Genomic DNA, 23,605 nt, shown 5'->3' with positions numbered 1-23,605 from the left:
GATGCCGTCTTTGGGGAAGTTCGCCGATGCGAAGTTGGGGGAGTTGAAGGCGGAGTAGGGGAGGAACGCCGAGAGGTGGTCCCGGACGGGAGCAGCAAATCGTTTCTCCGCATGGAAGTATGAGGGGGGCCTCCTGTGATTCATTTGGCAACTCTCTAGTCGTCGACCAAGTAAAGAATGGGCGGAGCAAAGGCTTCATGGAAGGATTACAAACTACTTGACAGAGCCTAGCTTAGATGATTGACATGGGTGTATCAAGTATTGTCCAGATTTCCAACCCCGGATATCATAGATTGAAGTGAAACGACAAAAGAAAAATGTAGACTCATGAGACGCAGTCAAAAAGGGTATCTAATTGTTTTATTTTGAGAGAACGCCAGCCCAATGAAGTCAGTTTGTGTTGACGCTTGCGGTCTCGGCCACAAGCGCATCTTTAATATTCCTTCTCAAAGATTTTCTGGATCGGTTTAGCAGCCTGGGAGAACGAACGTTAGCGAGACGGAAGACACACAGAGGAGGTCAACGGAGATGAAAGAGACACAAGGAACTCACGTCAATGAATTTCTCCAGATCCTGATCCAGGTTGGCCAGGTCGTCCTTGCGCTTCTTGTTCTCTGCGATCAAAGCTTGCTTGCGTTTCAAAAGCTCCTGTCGAGCCTGCTCGAGCTTCTCGCGCTCACTGTGTTCATGGTTGATGCGCGCGACCATGAGGTCATGTTCACTGGATTCGCGGTGTTCGGGGAACAACTCCAGGAATTCCTCCACTGGAATCAAGGGGAGCGACAGGTAATTGTGACTAGCAGGAACAAAGAGGCTCGAGTCAGATTGGGCCGTCGAAGGGGACCAAGCCCAGCAGAAGCTCATTCTTTCCCAAGAACAATTCGCACTCACTCGTATGATTCACAGGCGGCGATCTCGCCCGTCAGATGCTTTTGCTCGTAGTACAAGTTTTGTAATTGGAGATGGAGCCGGTCGATCTCCTGGCGGGCCTCGGCAGTGGCGTGCTTGGTGTCGCGCACCCGAAAAATTGCATCACGATTCTGTCCCCGCAACTGCGCCAGCCTCGCAAAGAGAATCTTTTGTTGCTTGGAGACGGCCAGTGAGAGTTCCTTCAGTCCAGCCGACTCTCTCGGAACATTATCCGGGTTCACCAGGGCGAGCAACTGCTGGCATTGCGCCAGCGTCTCGGCGCTGGTGCCGAGCACCGGCAGCAGCGAGTCATCGGTGACGATTTCGCCGATGGCCATGGTCTTGGGTGGAATGAAGAAGACCAGGATGAGGGGGATACGGAGAAGCGGACGAGAAGGGACGGTCGGTGGCAAAGACGGGGGTATAGAGTTGACGCTCGAGATCGAATGAGTTGGGCGTCCCAGACCTTGACCAAAGCGAATTGGATGCTGGTCGCGAGGATGATGCGTGGGTACTGTGCAATCGCACTCGGAGTGGAGACGGAGAAGCACAGCGAAGGAATCAATCAGGAAGTGGGTCGGCGCATGTGAGGACTCGGCGGCCAGTGGTTGGGAGTCACGTTAATCCCGCGCCAAAGAGTGAGGAGTGACGAGGACCAACTGGCGAATTGACGAATCGGCGAGTCAGTTTAAACTCTTTTTGGCCTTAGGCCTGCGGTCATCCCGGACGACCTTCGGAGACAACCTCCCTTTGGGGATGGAGTCTCACGCTCTTCTCTCGCCCCCTCCCCCACCCTGCCTTTTTTTCCTTTCGTTTTCCCCCCCCTCTCTCATTTCCTCACTTTGATCCATGTGGTGTACATAATTTCATTCGGTCTGTTCTTCCTGGTTTCAAACAGACGAATTTGCCCTGCTGCAGAGTGATGTTCGCCTGCTACCCCCCTGCCGCTCAATCTATAATCCTCAACACCCATCTCACCCCGTCCCAACACCCCCGGACTGTCCAGACCCACTGTCCTTGAGAAATCCACCACCACCATATTTCTCGAGATCATCACTTTCACTCCCAAGACTGCACCTGTGATTTGACTGGCTCCGAGGCGAGCCTTTGATCGCTGCTGACAATTCCTTCCTTGTCCCAATGACGTGTTCGACGTCGTCAGTCACGATGGAAGCCTTTGCGGAGGGCTTCTCCTCCGCCGCGGCGATCCTCGGCGAAGATACTGCAGTTCTACGAGACCGGCGACGGAGGCACTCCTACCATGCGCCGCGGAAATTATCCTGTGACTATCAAGACTCAGACACGGTGTTCCTTCGAGTAAGAGAAAAAAAAAATCTCCCGAGCACATATCGGGGGTTCCATTTCGTTCTGACAAAAAGTCTCTGCAGGTGGAACTCTTTTTGGCGGAACTCGAGCGCCGCATGTCATGGATCGAACAATACCGAAAGTCTCACATTGATCAAATCGATACCAGTCTTCAACGGGGGTATGCCACGCTGGAGGCGGTGCGAGATCAGTGCTCCCTTGCATCTGGGGAATTGATGGGTAGTGGCAAGAAGCGGGCCAAGATCCTCGTCGAGGCTCTTGAAGATCGGTACATGGAAGCGCTGGCGACCAAGGAGACGCTAGAACAGAAGGCCCAGGCGGGAGTGCGACTGATGGAGACCTTCCTTACCGAGCTGGAAGCGCGGGCCCACGCGATCCACGACCGCGGCATTTACGGCACTTTGGACGATGGATGGAAGGCGATGGACACCAAATTGGGACACGCCCGGGAAGTGGTCGATGAAGGCATGGAATGCGCCCGCCGGGCTCGGGATGCTCTCCGGGAAAGTATCGAAAAGGCGGTCCGCCTCGCACAGGAAGACCGTCTGATCACCTACGCCGATCTGCCGGACCCCTGGAGGGTCAACCCGCACATTCTGAAGGGCTATCGGTTCACCAATTCCAAGGTCGAATGCGTCCACTCGGTCTTTTCATTTTCCAACGAGTTTGTCAACATCTGGTCTCACCTCATTGGCCTGGTCCTGGTCCTTTCGATCGCGTTCTACTTCTATCCGCTCCACACAAACTTCCACCTGAGCTCCAAGGCTGATATTATGATTGCCGCGGTGTTCTTTTTCGCTGCATGCAAGTGTCTGGTCTGCAGCACCATTTGGCACACGATGAACAGTATTGCCTCGCAATCCCTGATGGAACGTTTTGCCTGTGTCGACTACACCGGTATTTCCTTGCTGGTGGCCGCGTCGATCGTCTCCACCGAGTATACTGCTTTCTACTGTGAGCCGACGTCGCGCTGGACCTATATCTTGCTGACCATGTGCCTTGGCATTGGGGGCATCATCCTTCCCTGGCATCCAACTTTCAACCGGCACGATATGGCCTGGGCCCGAGTCGCCTTCTATGTCACCCTGGCCTTGACCGGGTTTGCTCCCCTTGCACAACTCTCGTACACCCGAGGCTTCGAATGGTGCATGTATTTCTACGCTCCAGTAGTGAAGAGTGTCATGGTCTACTTTGTCGGGGCTCTGGTGTATGCCTCCAAGGTTCCCGAGCGTTGGAAGCCGGGTCTCTTCGACTACTTTGGTGGAAGCCACAACATCTGGCACCTGGCTGTCTTGGGTGGCATTCTGTTCCACTACTGCGCCATGCAAGATCTCTTCTCCAATGCGTTCCAGCGCGCTCAGGGCGAATGCCCGAACCTGACCTCTTAAGGTTGGTCCTCAGGCGGGATCGGAGGACTTGCAGCAAATATATTAGATTTTCTCCCGCTTCTCTGTCATCAGGCTAAAGATGAGCTGTCGGAATACGTCTACATGAATGTCTTCCGGAATATGCCCCATCTGCACTGCCTTTCCATGCGACCATGTTCTTTTGTTGACGAGATCTCTATAGACATCCTTCATCACCCGTCCGTGCCAGTGGACATATCCCCAAGGGGCTTTTATAGCGTTTTACATCTCGTGGCTCTCTTTTCTCTTTGCCGTTGTCTTTTTCTCCTTAGAAAGCAACCATGTGGCCTCGAATGACCTGCCAATTTGGTTAGCTAGCAGTAACCGGCAGGGCTTCCAGCTCCGGGCAACCGAGTGACGGGGCCAACGATTCAGCGATTCTTGTATGTAGTCTTGTTTTGTGTTTCTGATTCAAGTTGTCATTCATTGCAATGCCTTCACTAGAATCTACTGCTTGGGTCAGAATTTGTCTTGTCTGTGTCCAGAGTCAATGTTCCCACGACTTCCAGCTGTGTGTCCTTTTTTTTTTCAAAATCGCCGTCTAGATACCCATCCTAATCCATGATACGTAGAAACACGTTTCAAAACATGACTACTTCGTTTTGCCTGCTGAAGGCTCGTGTGCAACCAAGTTTCAGGTAGAGTAATAAAGTCATTGCAGAACATGTCATTCGTCATCATGATAGAAGAGGTTCTTGAGGGTTCCAGCACAGAAGACGGTGTCCACGCACTAAGCCGGTCCGACAAGTAAATTCCGTGGAACAGCCACTTGCTCTAGCAGAGTCTGCTCGCTCAAAGTTCGCTCATTTCTTTTGAGAGCCGATGTACCTCATTCAGGCCGACCGTGCGCTGAGAGACCGTCCAGCGTGCCCAAGCGCGGTTGGGAGCGGGTTCCGTCGATAGGTTGCCGTCATAAGGAGGGAAGAGCTGGACGATGGCAAAATGCTGGGAAGATGATGGGGCAGCGGCGTTTCGAAAATCATTGCATCGGTTACCTGCATGCAAGGGCCTCGCGGTGTTTTGCGAGTCCCACAATCGCTCCAGGTATTCTCGAAGATACCAGTGAGCAGGTCTTCACTCACTCGCCCTTGGTAGTGTTGTCCTTGTCGGTCTTCAGCGCAGAGGAGTCTGTTTCCAACCGCTTCTCGAATTTGGCCTGCATCCAGCAGCGGTACATCTTCAGCTTACTGGAACGATTGACCAAAAGCCGGCGATCGACTCCCAAGTGCTTGACTTCGAACGGCGCACTCGGCTCCGCCGGGATCGATTCCGGCGCAGCGTCCATGTCGATCTGAACTCCCTTTTCCGGCGTCCAACGGCTCCATATCTGTCGCAATTGCTCCTGGTCGAAGAAGTAGACACGGGTTCCGTCACCACGGACATAAAAGTTCTCCGACATGTATCGGCCCTTTTTGAAGCGCACCTGGGCCAGGTCCCCGCGGCCATAATCGCGGAACAACACGCAGCCGCCGGGCTTCAAGACACGCCAGATATTGTGCAGCGCACGATTCCACTGGTCCGGGTTCAGAGCCGAGAAGATGAAAATGAGCACAACCACGTCCACGGAGCCCTCGCCCAAGCCGGGCGGCAAGGAATCCTCACTCTCGGTCGGCACGGCGGCCACGTCCCAGACATCTGCAACCATGTATTTGGTGTTATACTCCTGACTCTCCCGCATGACCTGCACGGCATATTTGGAGAAGTCACACGCATGAACCTTCAACGAGTCGTTCTCGTTGTGTCGAATCAAAGGAAAAGCGGTATTTCCGGCGCCGGCGCCAACCTCCAAAACGACTTTGGGTCCAGCGTCCTTGCGAGACACGTCCGCGAGTACGGGAAACTCTTGACGCAACCACTTGCGATCCTTGAAGAAATTGGCCGTGTTGTTCTTGTAAAAGTTGTTCCACCACTTGGCGGGGTCATTGTTGAAACGGTTTTGGTCAAACTCGGAGACGGGTGTGGCGCGCTGCTTTTCGTATTGAGCCTCGGCAAAGGCCTTGAATTCATCGTCGGGTTCGACGTGATCCCAAGCATTGAACTCAAAGACATCGTCGCCTTGTTCGAGGTACCGTGATCCAAATTGGAAGGGGTCGACGCGTTTCATGTTGTTTGAGGGATCCTGGGGCCGTTGAGGAGGTTGCTGCACTGGCTGCGCATTGCGCACCGCTTCGTGGACTTCATCGTCTTGGGCCATGGCTGTGTCGACTAGTTGGGGGAGATGGAGAGAGAGAAGGAGAGAGTCGAAATGAAGGTGTGGTGGGGTGAGGGGCGATAGAGACAGAAAAAAAAATGGATCTTGAAACAGAAAAAGAAAAAAAAAAAACGTGATAGTAAATTGATCGGCAGCCCTGGCCCCTCCAGTCCCGGGGCGGGGTGCCTGATTATGTCAGCGCATGAGAGGACATTGATGACTGGACTATCGCTAAGAGTAGTTCGTCCGTTTGGAGTATCAGCAGCAAGACGACCTAACTCGTGACACCCAATCTCATTCTTTAGAGACCTATGAAATAAAGTAGACTCTAGTATGGAGCTTAAGGAATATCAACTGAAGGGAGATGTTTCCATCAGCCAAAAACTCGTAACTTTTCCCTGAGCCCTGGTAGTGAGCTCAATATGACTCACGAGATAGCAACTTGTCAAAATAGATATTCCCTGGACTAGGAGAGCGTGCCAGCTAGAGGGAGATACCCTTCAATTCCTGTTGGCTCGCAGCCCTGCTCGTGAGTGATCGGGCTCTATGTAGCCAATACTGAATTGAGAAAGCTCAGTCTTCGGGCTTCCATTGCCCGATTGATGGACACCAAATTCCGTTCGAATCCAATATACAGTCCATCTCACAACACAAAGCCTCTGGAGTATCGAGACTTCCCCCTGCTGGTTCCGGAATCAGGAAGCCAGGAATTCCAAGATAACGCCGCGAGAACGTGGTCAGGACCGAAGAGACTAAATATAATGATTCGCACATGATTTCATGATCCAGCCATCAATCAAAGCAAGTCTGAAAAATCTCCAAAGCACTTAGAGGTTTCAAGATCGGTCCACGTTCGGTCCAATTTACTTGAACTTGACATCGGAGTTAAGGGCAATCCAATCTTATCTCGATGAGTGGAGAATGGAGACGAGAACACCCCCAAATGCGGCTCTTGAGGCTTGAATGCCTCAGGCAAAACAGCAGTGACCAACACACACATGACCCCACCGAACGGCAGGTTCAGCCATTCAAGAGACGCCAAATGAATGTGGATGCCTGCGCACTGCGGCATACAGCCGTAGTTCGGCGCAACAGCAGGCCACGAGTCCAACCCCCTCCGTCGTATTTCTTTTCTCCATTTCTTTCCTCCGTCAATCATCTGGGTAGATCCTCGCTGCGTTCCTTTTTTTTCGGCCTGGGAGCCTTTTTCTTCGTGGGTTCTCTCTGTGGAGGGTCGCTGCTTGTTGGCACTGGCTCCTGGCTCGAGAGGCAGCATCTCTTGTCTGAGCGGGGACCATCTGCCATTTGGCTGTCCCCAGATCTACTCCACAATTCTCTTATGCCGACGGTCCGATACTGTCGCCTGTCTTCATCCCAATAGGGGGTGTAGTCGCAAGGGCTCTATTGGTGATCTTGTGACAACTCCCCTGCTGAAGATCCAGCCTGGATTCTCGTCATCTTCAGACAGAAAATCCACTTGCCTCGCATTTCTGTTCTATCAGCAATGTCATTTTTGGCAGGACTCTGTGGGTGCTTCACGAGCAAAGATGTGAAGCCCAAACCGACTTCATCTCGCCCAGAGATGCAGATGAGACCTTCACACAGCGTGACACGCAGTGGTGTCCAGACGGGGAATTTCATCCTCAATGAGCGGGGTGAAATAGTTCGCGCAACGAGTCCGCTGGACCGACACCTTGGACACGTGCCCCCCTACGGTGATGACGCGGATTCACGTGGCTATGCCAGTGTGGTTCCGCTTCCGCAGTACACTCCACGCCCGATGAGCGTCCACGAAAAGACTCTCGAGGCACATCTGCGGGATCCTCCCATGTCGTCGGACTCGAGCTCTCTTTATCCGGACGAGAAGCAGGGCCATGGAAATGATGACGAAACCACTTCGGATAGTTCGTCGGTCTTTTCCTATCCCAGTAGCTTTGGCAACACATCAACGGCGACACGGGAGACGCCGCCCCCTCCATATTCACCTCGCCATTCGGTGATGATAGGGCGGTCACGGGCAACATCTGTCTCCTCCGCAGTGGCTGTGGCCGTTTGTCCTCCGGCCCCGGCTCGGCTTCATGGCGCATGCAGAACAGCTGCTCCCTCCGAAATTGACGACCAGTCTATTCGGCGTCATCGCCGAGGCTCATGGCAGAGCAGATGATCCATGACTCAGCCCAACACAGTACATGATCGACTCCCAGTGGCGCTCACACTTTGATCCTGGGTTCTGCTTACTGTTCATCGGTTCTTGTTCATGAGCTCTTTCTCCCCCTCATATTGAGCATACCGACTTGGTGACTTTGCGGGTTTGCGGTTTATTCAAAGTCCCATATATATATACGAAGATGTTCCCATTTTTGGTGAACCTGATGTCATGAATGATGCGGCGTTTGGTTGGGGGGTTTGTGATAATTTCCATGGCTTTTGTACATAGCACTGTCGGTGAGGATTTGGCCCCCGGCATTGTGCCATTAATACTCAATTCAAGCATGACCACGTCCACGCCATGGTGCAATACTGGACAGGTTCGGCCTTTCGGTCTTGGGACTGTGTCCCACGGCATTTCAGTGGGAACGGCGTGGGTGGTTGACTTGAAAAACTTAATTGACGGGGATAATCAGTTTGTGAGTTCCCACACCTGAATAATCATAAAACCGTTACTCCAAAAGAAAAAAAAAAGACTGGACTCTGGCTTTCACTCTCGTAAATCTATTTCATCACAGGTCATTGGCTCGAGACGATCAGTAGCCTCGGATATGCATCACTCATACTTCATATGGAATCCATGCTTTTCTTCCCTATTCGAAAGCACAACGAATCTCCCAACGTAGGACCTCGATCTGGATTAGCTAGACTGTCACACCATTCAGCCCATCTTTGCATTGGAGAAATCCATTTCTGTAATAATCTTTTATTAGTCACCATGGTCCCAATTTTGACGGAAACTTAATTCCTATTTTGTTTTTTCTTGTTTTTTTTTTTTCGTTTTTTGATAATTCGTGATTTGAAAAAGAAAGAAAAAACTTACCCGGATGCTGTTCCTGGAACTTCTTCAACAAGTCCATCTTCTTTTGCTCGTCGCTCGTGGGCGCACCCATCTCCTTTTGTCGCTGATCATACATCATCTTCTCCACCATGGCACGAGTCTCCCCATCGAGATCACTCAAGCTCGAGTTTTCAGGGGTGATCTTGGACACATCGATCTTGGGGGCCGTTTTGACCACATGTGCCCACCATTCCATCTTGTTGACTTTGTCGAGGTGAATGCTCACTTCTTTCCCCGGAGGCTTGGAGGTAGTCTCCAGAGTCCAAGAGGACTCATCGACGAGAATCGCATGAGGGAGATCGCCCTGGGCGGATTGGAAGAAAAAGGACAAAGTTAGTTTGCCGGAAGACTTTTTATTTTTTTCCCCTTTCCTTTCCCCATCCAATTAAGATTTTTGCGCTCACGAGATCGATGCAAGTCATCTTCTCTGCCTTGTACCGCAAGGGAGGAATCTGTCCTTGACACCGACTTGGTGGTCTTTGAATGGTTTCGTGTGCGTCATACCTCGATGATCGGCTCCTGACCCTTGATGGCGACTCGGATCTTGGTCTTGGTCAAAGAGACATCCATATCACGGCCCTTGATGTTGGCGGGAATCGGTGCAGTGATGTCGACGTCACGAATGGTCTGGGTCCATTGGTAAGGGAGCTGGGCTTGCTCGGCGGCTTCGCGGGCCTTGCGGTCTTTCTCCTCTTGATCGCGTCGCGCCAGGTCGGCGGGGGACAGGTCCTGTTCGGGAGCGGAGGAGGACATGGCTGGAGGAGGGGAACTCGGTCCAGTGAGAGGCGGTGATGACAAAGGGGGAGAGAGAGAAGGGGGGGGGGGATTCGGATATGCAGCTGTGCTCACAGGTTGCAGATGGATAGATGCACACGAGTCGAGTGACGGAGGGGCCAGAGAAAAAAGGGTGTGGGGCAGAAAGAGAGCTTCGGGCGGCGCGGAGTTACCCCGTCGCGGTACCTGAACACGAGCGGTCACTGGACCTTGAAACTGTAGACCTTCAAATCGGTAGTAGGGAGTCACCACTGTCAGTATTCTGTTCCTTTTTCCCCGCCTTTTTCAATATTCTTTTTTTTTTCCCTTTTCAGTCCTCCTCGTCGCGTGCATCAGCCTTGACTTTCATATTCCTCATAACCAGCCATGAACCCTAAGAGCAGCATAGTTCATGCTCTATCCGAGTTTCCTATTCGACAGACCCAAAACAAAGACAAAATACCTTTAATGCGGTGTACTTCATGGTAAAAAAAAAGACATAAAACCAGACTAGCATTGCCGTACAGTCATTACATTAATATCTGCAAGTCTCTAGTGATCATCACCATCGGTATATCAACCCTACAACATCCCCCTCCCCTCGACAATCCTCAATCCCGATAGGCCTTTCCCTGCTTTTCGAGGGGCCCACACAAGGTGTGCGACCTCTCAACTTTCTCCATCTCCACTTGGTGTCTGGACTTTGTTTCCCGTCCACCAGAACCCCCGAAAAAAAAGACCCTTGACTCGAGATGAATTCCCCTTTAGCCGCGCTATACGCGTGCTGCGGGCTTTTCATACAGTTCTTTCCCCCCTTGTCCCTCCCCCCCCCTTTTATTTATTTTTATTTTTTGGAGGAGGGGCGGTTTCCCTCTTCTTACTGCTCCTACCCTCCGTGGGGGTCTGACCTCCTTGCATTAACGCTGCCGTTCACACGTCAAGCATGCCTCCGAAGAATCACCGACGGGGACACCATGCAAGATGTCCGCCATCTTGATCAGTCAGGTTTGTCTCGCGATCGGGGATGATCGGTTCTGAATTACTGTGTAGTGTGTACTAGTAGTAAGTAGTAGGTCGATAGGAGTCATCATCAGAATAAACACAAATTCAAGACATGCAGACCTTTTTTTTTGGCTAGTAGATAGATCGCAACAAACCGTTTGGATGAAAAGTCCACAGGAAAAGAATAAAGACGCAGGGGCAGTGAAGAAGGGAAAATATACGTCGCAGAGCGGTGTCTCGTGTGCACGCGAGCTGAGTCCATTCAAGGTGTGCCGGTACTGGAGGGGAGTCAGGTGCAGGACAGTTATTGGATCTCGACCAAGTACAGTGGGACTTGTATATGCCTTGGACCATCACAGAGAGGATATTATTTGGTCGGTAAAAGTGAAACGCGAAGATGATAAAAGGTGGAAAGATTCTACCATCTAATTGGTGACAATGTATACACTACCTCAACTAGTACTATCCAGCAGCATATTCGAAATACTATCTCGTAACTGACTAGCCATATACTTCAGCTACGTAATACCAATAAGAGTACCATGAAACTCACTACTAAGACCAGGATAATCATACTAAGATCCCACACCCCTGTCAACACAGCACCATTGCCCTACCCCGGCGACACATATGCTTGGCACGCTATAATTCAAGGAGTGGAAAAACGGAAATATCCGCATGGACCTAGAACGAAGCAGTTCAGCACTCCCCATCTCACTTTTTGGGACCCTGAATGAAGACGCCGAACCTCGAGGCTCATACCTCACACCGAGGGGCAAAGATTCCATTCCATTCGTACGATGACGTCTCGACCAGCCCGTTGCCGCATACCAGGGCAAACACTCCAACGAGAGCCGTGTGTTCATCGAGAATACAGAATACAGTGGTAGGATCGTCAGTCTATCCATATCGCCCAGGAATGTTCAACGCTTCCGTGCAAGGAGACTAGCAATGCGTTGGAAGTATAAGTTGATGAGTTGAGAGGCAGAAAGTACCTTTTTTTTCTACTTGAATTCCAACGATGAATTGGGCTTTGTTGGGTTTGACAAAGGACGAGAAAGGCCAAATCCAAGAAGAAAAAAAAACCATCACAAACGAGGCCAGGGGAGAAAGGGGGGGGGGGGGGAGGGGGGGTATACTGTATTTGAAAATGCCCGTCGTGCTAGCAGAGATGAATAACTCTTCCTATCATAGCGTAGGTATCGATTAGATTGATCTGGAGATATGCGTATGCCCTGCAGATCGGGACATGACCTTCTAGAACTAAAGTGGTACCCTACCCTACCCTACCCGTCTTGATGCTAAACACGTAAGACATGACTCAAAAGAAAAGAGGAGAGGTGGGGAACAAGAAAAGCCAACACGTAGAACACGAATGAGAGGAGATGTTATAAGAATGTCCGCTAGTATCATGTCTATCCGTGGGACCGTAGCCCCGGCTGAATCCCCTCGACAATGCAACACTGGACTTGACTACCGTGAAAAAACTCGCTCGTGCTCCCATTGTATGCTTTGCCAACCAATCCAACTCAATGTTACTTTCGCCCCCTCCATCCGCCCAAGATCCCAAGTACACCGCAGCGCAATAAGCAGAAACCAACAACAACAAGAAAAAGAGACTCGTCAAAGAGCAAAGGGAGATTTTCCATGATGAAGATCTCAGACCAACAAAGTAAGAAAAAAAAAAGTAGATGAGATATAAAACTCGGTCCGCAAAGGACATCGCCCTGCCCCAAAGTGCTCCTCTGCACAGGGACCGATACGAATATCGTCAAAGGGAGAAAAAATAAAAAAAAGGTAACCCAATCACAATCATCAAACCAAGTCTATAAAGTTGCGAATAAAGGGAAAATTGGCGACGGCCCTGCAGGTTCATAAACACAAAAAAAATGACCATGCTAGGTGGAAAGCGAAGGAAGGTCCACGAGAACAAATGAGAATCCAAATTCCCCCAAAGACGCCGAACCAATGCGACGTGTATCCAAGAACAGACCAAAAGGGAAATGAGAGGGGGCGAAGTTAAAAAGAGGCACACCCAATGACGAAAATAAAATAAACAGGAAAGAAAAAACACAGAGGGAAAGAGAGAGAGAAACAGTTCAAGAATGGATCAACGACCATATCCGTCGCTGGAATTGATCCTGCTCGCGCAAGGGCGGGCCCGGCAATCATCGACCCGCAGCCGGGCTAGACTTTCGAGCCTCTTCCTCATCTGTTCGCATGAAAGAAAAAAAAAAGTCAGCCTTTAAGTTCCCCTGCGTGTGATTGCTCAGACGTCAAAAAATTTAAAAGGGAAACGGAAAGAAAGAAAAAAAAAAAAAAAAAAAACAGGATCCAGAGGGAGTTGGAGATGTACCTCGGATCTTTTGAATTTGCTTGGCCGTATCGTCCATAAGTTGCGCCCACTTCCGTTGATATTCTTCCACGCTGGTCATGGGCTTGGAAGATGTCGAGGGCTGGCTGATGCCATTTGTTTTGACCGAGTCCATGGTGAGAGTTGGGAGGAGTATGATGAGAGTGAATCGTTCAAAGGCAGATGAATTACTTGCGGTTGTAGAGACAAGTTACCGGCAGATGGTCTATGGCGTAAGAGGTCGTGTGACGTGCCAAGAGAGAGGACTTTGCAAACGTGGTCGTCGGTGTGTGAAATTAACTGAACTTGGAGGTGATGGATTTGGTCCAGAAAAAGAAGCAAAAATTGAAAGGTTCCAAAGGTCAACGGGGAAGTTTTGCACATCAACTCGAGCAAATTCAAGTTGGAACTTCACAACAAATACGACCACGGTGGGAAGTAGAACTCGGAAGGAGGTTGTCACTGAATCCGTCGACGAAAAATCGTCAGCATCGCGATCACGACGGCGGGCCTCTTTATATGGAATCGTCAGGGGCCAAGTGGGGGAAGGGCTCAGTTCGAAATAAGCATTGAGAGCAATAAAAATAAAATCCCAAAAACCAACAGACAGACTGGCTGAGGCGAGCAAGAAAATAAAAAAAAATAATCAAAAGTCAATCCCGGGATGATGCAAGCACACGGGCAGATGGAGAACCCGAACGAGAAGATCTATCCTCATCCTCCTCATTTGGCCCCAACGTCGTTCAAAACAGAGCTCCATTGTGGGCAATTCCAAGATCCATTCCATCCGATCCATACACTCAAACCCTTCTTGCCTTCTTTTCTCTTTTTGTGGTTTTTCTTTTTCTTTATTTTTCTTTTGCCTTTTGTTTCGATTCCTTTTTTTTGACAGGCATTTCTGCTGGTCCATGAACAATTGTTTGAAAATGTTTGCTCCGTACATGAGTTCCACGGCGCAGAAACCGGGCATAAGCCGCGTCTCTCACCAACCAGCAACCCCGAACCCGCTTTCCCCCCCTTCTTTCTCTCTCGTCTCAATCTGACCAGGCGGGCTTGTCCTGTCAGATCACCAATGACGATGGGAGGCTGACCCGGAAATATTATCAGCCACCCATCGGCCAGTCCCGATCTCGATCACCGCTAGTTGCGATGAGCATGTTCGAGAGTCTGCATCAATCGCAGTCACACTACCAGCTGCCAGTATCCATGGAGTGTCTCGTACTTTCGTGCTCCATGAATACGCGTCGTCTGGGAGGGTTGCTGGCCTCTCGGCTCACCGACTTCCACCGTCCTAGGCGCCGAACTGCATCGAGCTGGGCGTCGGACTCTTGACTCTACATGGGTACGAATGGGAACCTCTGACGATTAACGGTAGTAACTGCAACATGAAAAAGGATACGACTGCTTCACCATGGGTACATACCACGTAGGGCTGTGACAGGTAAGCACTGTTCCACGGTGGATCAGCATGTACCAGCCGACTCAGTCCGCCAGGTGTCAGATCTCTACTAGCTGCGACTCGTTCACGCAGCATCAGAGAGAGAGAGAGAGAGAGAGATCTTCGGCTTGAGCCTCGAGACTGAACACAACGGGATTTAACCGGTCGCCCGCCTGGTTGAGTCCCCCTTCCCACTCTGATCTGACTGATTATGTGACTGGATGACAACAACCACGGGCAACGAACTCAAGTACTTCATCTCCAGGGTACACGACATTTCCAGTGTAGATGTAGCTAGCACCTGCTCCTAGCTGCTAGTAGTGGTTAGCCTCAAGAGTAATGTCGGTACATGCTGGACTCGACGGGAAGAGGCGAATCCACTTCCGCGCCCTAGTCGCGGCTGTGGAGTCTGGCGGCGTGGAATTCTGGACTCGGTTGGTATCGGACCAACTCCGACCCCTTTCGGTACTTTGTGCATGAGCCCCTTCGCTCTGAATAAGAGCTGAGACCAGTGTGGTATCCAATTATCAGCAGCGGCAGCAGCTATCTTCGAAAGGGGGCTGAGTTTCACAACGAGGAGATCATTGCTCATACGCCTGTCGGTGATGTCAGCTATCACTGACGTGATCTCAGGTTGAGATCCTCGGGTCGAAATGGTCAATCTGTGAAGAATTGTCTGCTGTCATCCCGGACCTTTTCTCCGGGTAAACATGCACGAGAAGGGAGGGGAAAAAAAGAATGAATACGATCACCATGATCGTGATCATGACTCCGACCATCTTCAGTTCAACCGCTCCGGTGGGCTGCTAAACCGGATCGCCGGCCCCACGACCCGGGGGCCCTGCCCGACAATCCGATTCCCGCGCCCTCCCCGTCGGGTCTCACAATCCAGAAGCAAGCGTCCATCCATCTTAGAACAAGCCTCTTTCCTCCCCTCGGACTCAACAAGAGTCATCACCATCTGCATTCGATGATGGAGAAAGTTTCCGACCCGCCTTGGACGGAACCACCCACACTCTCCTTGGAAACGGAGGTCGACCAGAGGGTGGAAACAGCACAGGAACTGGCAAATGGGATGTCTTCCAGATGGACTCCTCTTCCAGAACAGACTCGCCCCCGTACCCAATCGGGGGGATGTAATTCAAACTTCCGCGGCCAATCTAGAGTTGCCCATGCTGTGTGATATGTAGGGGTACTATGGAACGTTTTGTATTTGAATTCCTAGGTTTTTCTTCAGGGATACCGTTCTTTTCGCCACGATCGCCCCCTTGGAAATCAGAACAGGGTATTTCTGATTTGTGTCAGGGGCAGAAAGTGACAAGACCCGCATTGCAGAAGGATGAGCGGTATCCCACGGGAATCGATCCCGGCACCAAGCCCAGCCTTTTTTTCAAGGTGAAGTCACCAACGTCAACCGGGCTCCATGAGCGTAGTGGCATTGTACAGGGTACACACTACATCCGCCATGCTTCATACTTGACGCGTTGCTGCACAGCTGCGGAGGAGATCTGCTGTCTGATCCAATCATACATGGATCTCGATTCCAGCGATGTGGATTGGGTTGATCTGAAGGTAGAAGGCGTCCGATCTGCCCGGTCTTTGATTCAGCCAAGTAACTAAAAATCACTAGCTTGCTCCCGTGGGTGAACGGTTGTCCTGCGGTGGGCCTGGAGGAAGTAGGCAGTAGGAACTTACTGCCCAGCCTCATTGGCGCAATAGTCAGCTATCCCGGGCCAACCTCATGCATCTTCAGACGACGCTGCCGCCTAGGGGTTGTGTAGAGCCCGAACAGGAGCCCGATACACACGTCCCGAGAGCACGTTGGTCCGCGATTACGATTGGTCTTCTCGCTCGACTTTGTCATGCCCAGTAGGACCCTCGTCCGAGGGAGCGTCTAGTTGGTGCCATTTGCACCGAACACGGTGCGTTGATTCACCGCCAAATGCATCTTTCGTGGGCGAAGCCTGCCAGAGGGTGGGTTACATTGTTCTGATACCACGTGGCGCGGCCGCCCCCGACTGAGCGTCGGGGAGCCTGCAAGAGGGAATGAGACAAGAGTCCGAGTCTGGTGGTCTCTGCTGACCGCATTCAAAGGCGTCATGAATTCTCCCAAGGACACGAGGCCACGTACTTGCCCGACGTTGGACGAGGTGCTGATCCAACGAAGGCCCGGATGTGAATCAAACCGTCACATGATGGTCAGGCGACCGCCTCGATCCCTTTCACGTGGAAACCTCCGTCATTGAGCGGGAGAACGGTGTTGACAACTGGACCGGGGCTGACGGACCCCCCTTCACGCTGTGCATCCGTGGGGGTGAAGCCAACTTTCCAGAAAGATCCGGAGAACTCAAACTCCCCCTCCAAGAAGGCCGGGGAAAAAAAAGAAAAGTAATCAAGTGACGATATCGGCACTTTCAGCTCGCCATGCCAGCACATCACGACCACTTTCTCTCCCCCCTACATGGATATACGGTACTGCGAATGCACTATAGGACCTGCCAAACTCGAGTCATGCTCCGTGAGGCTTGCGTCGGGTATTCAGTGCCATCTTTCGGTTTGATTTTAAGGTTCGACCATTTCACTGGTACGGCAGCAAAAGTATCGAGTGCCCTTTGCTGAACTAACCGAGTCACAAGGAGATATGGAGATTGGGGGAATGAGGGTCTCACTGAGTCGATGCACGGAGCACGAGTCGTCGAAAACACTATCCACGTACAGTCGCCAAGTCTGTGCCTGACACCCATTCACAGCCCGTTACCCTGTCTAGGTTGACCACATCGATTTCCTTGTCAAAATTTTGCGCAAAAGCACTACCAAGAGAACAAGATGCTGCTCCCACATCTGTAAGACGATCCTCTTCGACAGTCAAATGATTCACCGCGCTCATGGCGCCAAGGTCCACAACTAATTCCTGTCCTTGACGATCTGCAGGGATCAGGGTTGAAGACTCCCTCTCGGTGCTGTCAGTGGGCCTGAACCAACATACACCTGTGCCCGGGCGTTTAGACACGGCCGCAGTACGACCGTAGCTTCTCACGATGTCTATCGAATGACTTCATCGATGCCTGTAGTACATACTGTTCCATCCTGTAGTTGTTGACCATTTGTTGCACACTCCGGAAGGTCAATACACCAGTCACACGCGACCCTCTTTCATCAAAGGATCCACCCGATCCGCCTCCGGGGAGCCGGATTTCCTTCCGCCGCCAAAAATCCCCCTTTGGGGGCAAAAATACTCCCGCGACACGCGCAGAAAGAAATTGGTACTTTTGGACACATCAAGTGATCCAAGCTCCACGACCATACCTGTCGCTTCGGAAGTGGAGATCTGACCTCCCGGTACAAATCATGTATTCCATCAAAAAGGATTTGGCTGTCTTGTAGATCAAATGATGGACTTGCAATAGTCGGGTTTCAGTCATGCAATTTCATGATTCCAAGGTGTCTTCGAGTGCAGCGGGCCCAGCGAGGGTCCTCGGGTTCCGACTCCGCGTCGATTTAGGCACATGTCCATGTATCATCGGTGGAGAACCATATACTCCGTACTCAGTAGGGGTACTATCTACTACTTACTAACTAGGAGTAACTATGTACCTGACCCAGAGTCGTGCCTTTCCTCTTTCTTTTCTTCTCCTTTTCCTTCCTTTTTTTTTTTGACTCTGACACTTTTGACAGTTGACAGTTGACAGCTCAAATTAGGATTGGATCGCTGCACGTTCGTGTTCAAATCATAACGAATCTGGAACTTGGCTCTTCAGCAACGGTTTGAGTCCAACCCGACGGATAAGCACGTTGACCTGGCAATGACCCTTGCCTTGACCGTCCTGTCGTACCAGCATTAGCCTCGGCGTGCGATTCGAGCGACTGTTGGATCTCCCGAAGTAATGCCGCAGAGGCAACAGATGAGGGGAGACGCCCGCTTTCCGGGCCCACAATAACTATTATTCGATTCCTTCTAGCATCCAATGGATGACGATCCTAGATCTCTAAGATAGGCCACGCCTTGCTTTCTCGCATGGACACTTTATGAACGAAGCGCTTAGATTTTAGCATCCAAAGGTGATGATGGTGGTGGTAGTGGTGCATACACAATGAGGCGTCGCCCAACTAGTAAGGTCCTTCCCCACCACCACAACAGATGGAGGGGGCTGCTTCCATCCACTTTCCCCCATCTCGATCGATTCGACGCCAAGGTAGTAGGAGTGCTGCGATGAACATTGCACTAGCAATGTCTGCCCTTGTCCCACGCTATAGGAAATAATTGCATTGTTTCCCTCTCAAATCAAATAGCATGTGACGGTCTTTTGGATATGTCGTCTGTGATTGATAATGCATACGCACCGTTCTCGCCATGATCGACATCAATTCGGTCTAATTTTATGTCGCTGGCACATGGACACCGAACATCATTGAGTGCATACCTTCAGCAATATGCATACCGTTAAGACTCGTACTTTTCCACGGTAAAAGGTCCATCAACCTAATATCTAGGAGTCGTGCTAACGATTTAGGTACATACCCACGATCAGGCCCTAGCTCCGTACCCAGTGGGGATGTTCCGTATACTGCATTATGTTCCACTGGCGCATAGGCTCTATATTCATCAAAATACAGGCATCTGGCCTTTCTCAAAGAGTTCACATGCTCAGGACCCGCGTCTTTGCGAGCGATAGGTGGCGATATTGACAACTTCCCAGGGCTCTTCCGCCTCCCGTACCTACTAAGAGAGAGACGCACAGGAATAGTTCCCATCCACTTGGAGTGTCCCTACATACACTATTGCCCCAGCCACTCGGTGATTGAATCCATGCTAGTAGAGTATTGTACAGCGAGAGTGCAATGTACATAGTACATTTAGTACATTTGGTACCTGTCAAATCTGACAAGAACCGCACAGCAGCTACTTACCTACTACAGTACCAGGTACCTCCAGGCGCCACACCCGCTCCGGTGGTGATTTGAAATCCGGAACGCCTCGGACAAGTCTCACACTAGCTACATAGTCACTTGACGGAAGGCGGTGCGTGCACATCCATCGTACTGTCAGGATAGAAGGTACTATTGTTCAAGACCGAAACGATTGATGACAGATGCGACCATAGACGGGCATAGAGGAGCATGTCGACAGGATGGACCAGAACATGAACTGACCGATAGACTCCAAAGGCCGAGAGGTGACCAGGCACGTACTTGGATCGAACAAATGATCATCTCACTAGATCGGAGAGATCGATGACGAGCGGGTGTAACCGCTCGATGCCCACTCCTACGCTTTCCTGCATTTGACACAGGTGCCTACGCAGTCTGATGCTGTCAAAAGTCACCGATCAAGCCCGAGGATCGTGGACGCAGCTGGGTTTCAATAGATTTGAGGGAGGGGGAAAGTACTCGAAAATTCAACCCAACGAGCCCCAGCTCGTCATAAAATCGATTGGCCAGCCATCTCGGCAGTATAAGTAGTAGACGTAAAATAAAGAAATGTCAGCTAACTGGTACCAGGGCCGGGACGCCGACTCCACAGTCTATGATAGTGAGATGGGAGGTAAGGGTGCATGAGCGACTCCGCAGGAAACAAAAAAGACGGAGAGGCTAATAGAAGCATGGGATACCGCTGGTATTTGCGGCGCTCATGCTTTGCGCTGCCGATAAGATACGCCTCTGACCATGCGTCGAGATAAAGGAGTGACGGAAAGCGCAACCATCGGGTCCCAAATGCAAATCCCGAATGAACAGAGAAGAAACAAAAGTGAAGAGGAAGGGGGAAAAAAACCAAAAAGGGAAGGTAGGAGCAATAGTGGCCAATGATTCTTTCCAGGAGACGCAGCGGTAAATGCAGAAAGGAAGGGTGGAAGAAAAAAGGAAAATAAGATAAAAGAACGCTAAATAGAGAAAAAGCAAGCAAACGCACACTCACTCTCCAGTCACGGAGTCGCAAGGGCGACAGGAGAGCGAAATTTCCCATTTTTTGTGATTCACTCCAATTCGTCGTGCGCATCAGCGGAGCTTTGAGCGAAGAACATCGTGCTCGAGCCAACATCCGTGGCAAGAACGGGGGATTGAATCTCCAATTCACCCAGTTGGGGCTCCTGGACCACGGCCTCATCGACGGCAGGGCAGCGAATAACAGAATCGCGAGGATCGTCAACGAAATCGAAGAATTGACCGGCAAACTCGGCAACTTCGTTGGCAACCTTGAGCTCCAGAATGTTCTCAAGAACTTGCATGTCCTTTTTCCACTTTCGCTCCCTCCGCGCCTTCTCCTCCTCTCGACGCCGGCATTTGCCGTCGCGAGCTCGCAATTTCGTGCAATTCGGGCAGAGGTAATTTTGCTCGCAGAAGGTGCATTTGCACGGCGGATGCGCCCGGACGCAATCCTGGCACACGTACACAGCACATGCTTTGCACTCGCGCAAGGAGCTCGGGCATCGCTGGCGCTGATCGCCGACAGCGCGATACTGGGGGCAAAAAAAGGACTGACATCCCTGCCAACGGGGAGCCTCGCAGGGAGACTCAGAGGAGACGGAGGTCGGGGAAGACGATCCGGAGTGATTGGACGGCGGGGCGGATGGGGCAGAAAGTGAACGAGTATGATTGCGAGTGAAAAGAGGGTGGACAACCCCATTACCAGCAGGACCACCGGCATCGCCGCCTTCAGTGGGCATGTCGATTTGAGCGTCAATTGTGGCGCCATCCTCATGCAAGTCATCGATGAAGCTACTGTTGGTCGAGTCGTTGATGCGATGTGTCCGAAGAGGAAGATCGTAGCCTGGCAGCTGATGGCTCAGGGAAGAATCTGCTGTATTGAGCGATCCCTGTCGGTTCTGAATATTCATCTTCTCGAACGCGAGATCTCTGTAGCCACAGATGCGGAGCCGGAGCCCACGCAGGTCATGTTCGATGCAGAGCGGTTTCGAACAGCTCTTGCAGTGGACTTTCCACTGGGGCGAGTCATAACACTCCTGGCAAAGATTGCGTGGGCATGGGGAGATTTGTCGATTGGGCGGTCCAAGCAACCATTTCATCATAGCGATGTGTCCCGTTTCCAGGGAATAGTCCGGTTTGGTGGGATCACCATAAGCGTACTTGGGGAAAGTCTTGCTCCACTCGCTGACGGTGTATTCCAGGTCCTCCCAGCCTTGTCCGCGGGGCAAAGGGACAGCTCGCACTTGGTCTACATCTCGGCTGGGAGTCCCGATACTGATCCCGCCTCCTCCAGAGAATAATGGCTCCGTGCAGCACCAGTGGAACTTGAGAGCCGGTTGCATTGCTTGAACTGTTTCATGGACAGCTTCATCTTGCTCTAGTGGATCTGACACAGGATCCTGCATGGAGCTTGGTGAGTGAGTAGCCCCCGGAGCCCACCAGAGGGCATGGGAGGTCGACGGATCGCCGTTGGTGTTATTGCTGTTGTTGTTGCTGGTGCTTGACGGACTCAATCTCGAGTTTCCTCGATGGAGATAAGGTCGTTCATAAGCACAGCTCGCGCATAACGTACGTCGACAGCCAACACAGTGCATCAGAATACTGCACTGTTCGCATCGTTCCGAGATCTCCTCAAAACAGTTGTCGCATTTCACGTTTTGAACAAATTGTGTATGACTTTGACGCAGATGCGCAGGCGTCATCTTACCCTCGCCCAGTGCGGGACTATCCCCCGTGCCCAGGGCCTCTCCATAGCATCCGGTTTCGCGATTTTCCCATAATTTCCCATCAAAGGCACGCGAAGGCTCTGATTGGGGGTCGATCGGGCCAATCCAATTCTTACTCCGCCACAGCCTGTCAAAAACCACCCATACTTCCGGCGAGCCTTGTGGGACTCGCATCGAGACATAACCCCGCCGGCGGAAACATCTCCCTGCCGGCGTCGTGCACCAGGCAGTGTCCGTCCAAATACCTAGCTTATGGCACAGGTTCACTAGGTCATGTGTTGGCTCCGAGTCGGAATCCTTTCGAAGGAGGGATGTCGACAGGTAGGGCCGACGTCGATGGTGGCGACAGCGGTAGGCATAAAGACTCTTGAGAGCAAGCTGTTTGGTGCCAGGTGAGCTTCCGACGCTCCTCTTCATGTCGAGATCATATTGCAATCCAAACATCGTCAGATAGGGAATGATGTGGTACTTCAGCGATACGTTCTTGCAGCCCCGGACTGACAAGTGCTCAAGAGTCTCCCGACGCGCATGCATTACATTTGATATCAGAGTCTGCCCAGAGACGGCAGTGTTGTCCAGCTCCAGACTCCTGAGACAGTTGCTGAACGGGACCACCACATTCAGTAGGAGCTGATCCAGCGCATATGGCTTCGACTGGCGCTGAGGTTCCGGATCCGATATTCCCGGGACGATAAGCCGAGTGGTCAAGGTTCCCGATGGGCACAATAGCCGGAAAGAAAGCGAGTTCCATGCAGTAGGATATGATTGAAGGAAGGTTCGGAGGTATGATGAGGTGTGATAAAGAGCGAGAATCGTGTCGGTCGGGATTTGAAGAAGGAGTGACTCGAGTATGGGGGCATGCATTGTGATCATCCGTTCGAAGAGCGAGAGGGTCCTCTCAGCCGACTCTGCAACTCTTTGGACTGCATCTTGGATCAGCTGCTGCGGCGCCTGGTGGATGTTCTCCGTTGACAGCGCCATGTTGCTGGAAGTGGAGCGGCGATTAGGCGCTGGGCTCGCGTGAGTTGATCGCGAACGCCGGTCGTGGCAGCACACCCTTGAAACTCCGGTCTAATCAGGTCAGGGACAGAGACGAAGAGGAATCGCCAAAGAGCCGAGTCAAGATACAGCTCATGATAAGCTAGGTTGGGGATAGAGAAGGTGATGGGGCAATCACATCTCCAGAAAATCCTCCATGCAAGGCCAGAAGCGTCAAGGTGTTTGGCAATCGATAAGATGTGGATCGCAAGGGCGCTGGGCGCGGATCCGCTATCCGAAGGGGCAGCGAGGGGGAAGAGGGGGGCGGAGATATTGAAAGAACAACCAAAAAAGAACAGTAAGGCAGACAGAATTGAATAAACTGAGGTCAAGCAAGCCAAAATCAAACAAGGAACGAGGAATTGTCAGGCCCATAAAACTGGCGCTGGCCTCGTCGAGAATTAAGATGAGCGGACCGAAAGCAAATCCTCTTGCGGCGAATGCGCCCGTGAGATGTGCTTGCTCAGTGTCATGTGATAGAATCCTGCAAC

At 51.5% G+C, this 23,605-nt stretch overlaps 9 protein-coding genes across 9 annotated transcripts; 4 read left to right on the top strand and 5 right to left on the bottom strand.

The window, feature by feature from the left end:
- Positions 1-433: 433 nt before the first annotated feature.
- On the bottom strand, positions 434-1,247 carry POX_b02509 (uncharacterized protein; the record flags this gene model as incomplete). The annotated part of the gene is made up of 3 exons (XM_050111422.1): positions 434-475; positions 553-796; positions 892-1,247. The coding sequence occupies 3 exons, from the start codon at positions 1,245-1,247 to the stop codon at positions 434-436; spliced, it is 642 nt and encodes a 213-aa protein (XP_049971768.1).
- An 802-nt stretch (positions 1,248-2,049) lies between these two features.
- POX_b02508 (uncharacterized protein) lies at positions 2,050-3,623 on the top strand (the record flags this gene model as incomplete). The annotated part of the gene is made up of 2 exons (XM_050111421.1): positions 2,050-2,226; positions 2,298-3,623. The coding sequence occupies 2 exons, from the start codon at positions 2,050-2,052 to the stop codon at positions 3,621-3,623; spliced, it is 1,503 nt and encodes a 500-aa protein (XP_049971767.1).
- Positions 3,624-4,719: 1,096 nt separating this feature from the next.
- Positions 4,720-5,835, bottom strand: POX_b02507 (tRNA(Thr) (cytosine(32)-N(3))-methyltransferase; the record flags this gene model as incomplete). Its single annotated transcript, XM_050111420.1, has 1 exon — positions 4,720-5,835. One exon carries the CDS (start codon positions 5,833-5,835, stop codon positions 4,720-4,722), a length of 1,116 nt encoding a protein of 371 aa, XP_049971766.1.
- Positions 5,836-7,336: 1,501 nt separating this feature from the next.
- On the top strand, positions 7,337-7,996 carry POX_b02506 (uncharacterized protein; the record flags this gene model as incomplete). The annotated part of the gene is made up of 1 exon (XM_050111419.1): positions 7,337-7,996. The coding sequence occupies one exon, from the start codon at positions 7,337-7,339 to the stop codon at positions 7,994-7,996; it is 660 nt and encodes a 219-aa protein (XP_049971765.1).
- Positions 7,997-8,701: 705 nt separating this feature from the next.
- Positions 8,702-9,634, bottom strand: POX_b02505 (Nuclear movement protein nudC; the record flags this gene model as incomplete). The annotated part of the gene is made up of 3 exons (XM_050111418.1): positions 8,702-8,733; positions 8,864-9,185; positions 9,386-9,634. The coding sequence occupies 3 exons, from the start codon at positions 9,632-9,634 to the stop codon at positions 8,702-8,704; spliced, it is 603 nt and encodes a 200-aa protein (XP_049971764.1).
- A 3,170-nt stretch (positions 9,635-12,804) lies between these two features.
- On the bottom strand, positions 12,805-13,125 carry POX_b02504 (uncharacterized protein; the record flags this gene model as incomplete). Its single annotated transcript, XM_050111417.1, has 2 exons — positions 12,805-12,848; positions 12,993-13,125. 2 exons carry the CDS (start codon positions 13,123-13,125, stop codon positions 12,805-12,807), a joined length of 177 nt encoding a protein of 58 aa, XP_049971763.1.
- On the top strand, positions 13,070-16,047 carry POX_b02503 (uncharacterized protein; the record flags this gene model as incomplete). The annotated part of the gene is made up of 2 exons (XM_050111416.1): positions 13,070-13,222; positions 15,733-16,047. 2 exons carry the CDS (start codon positions 13,070-13,072, stop codon positions 16,045-16,047), a joined length of 468 nt encoding a protein of 155 aa, XP_049971762.1.
- An 804-nt stretch (positions 16,048-16,851) lies between these two features.
- Positions 16,852-17,164, top strand: POX_b02502 (uncharacterized protein; the record flags this gene model as incomplete). The annotated part of the gene is made up of 2 exons (XM_050111415.1): positions 16,852-17,011; positions 17,064-17,164. The coding sequence occupies 2 exons, from the start codon at positions 16,852-16,854 to the stop codon at positions 17,162-17,164; spliced, it is 261 nt and encodes an 86-aa protein (XP_049971761.1).
- Positions 17,165-20,399: 3,235 nt separating this feature from the next.
- On the bottom strand, positions 20,400-23,057 carry POX_b02501 (uncharacterized protein; the record flags this gene model as incomplete). The annotated part of the gene is made up of 1 exon (XM_050111414.1): positions 20,400-23,057. The coding sequence occupies one exon, from the start codon at positions 23,055-23,057 to the stop codon at positions 20,400-20,402; it is 2,658 nt and encodes an 885-aa protein (XP_049971760.1).
- Between the last annotated feature and the right edge of the window lie 548 nt (positions 23,058-23,605).

Source organism: Penicillium oxalicum, chromosome II (genome assembly GCF_001723175.1).
Source record: "Penicillium oxalicum strain HP7-1 chromosome II, whole genome shotgun sequence".
Taxonomy (NCBI): Eukaryota; Fungi; Ascomycota; class Eurotiomycetes; order Eurotiales; family Aspergillaceae; genus Penicillium; species Penicillium oxalicum.
This window is presented reverse-complemented; position numbering and strand designations above follow the sequence as displayed.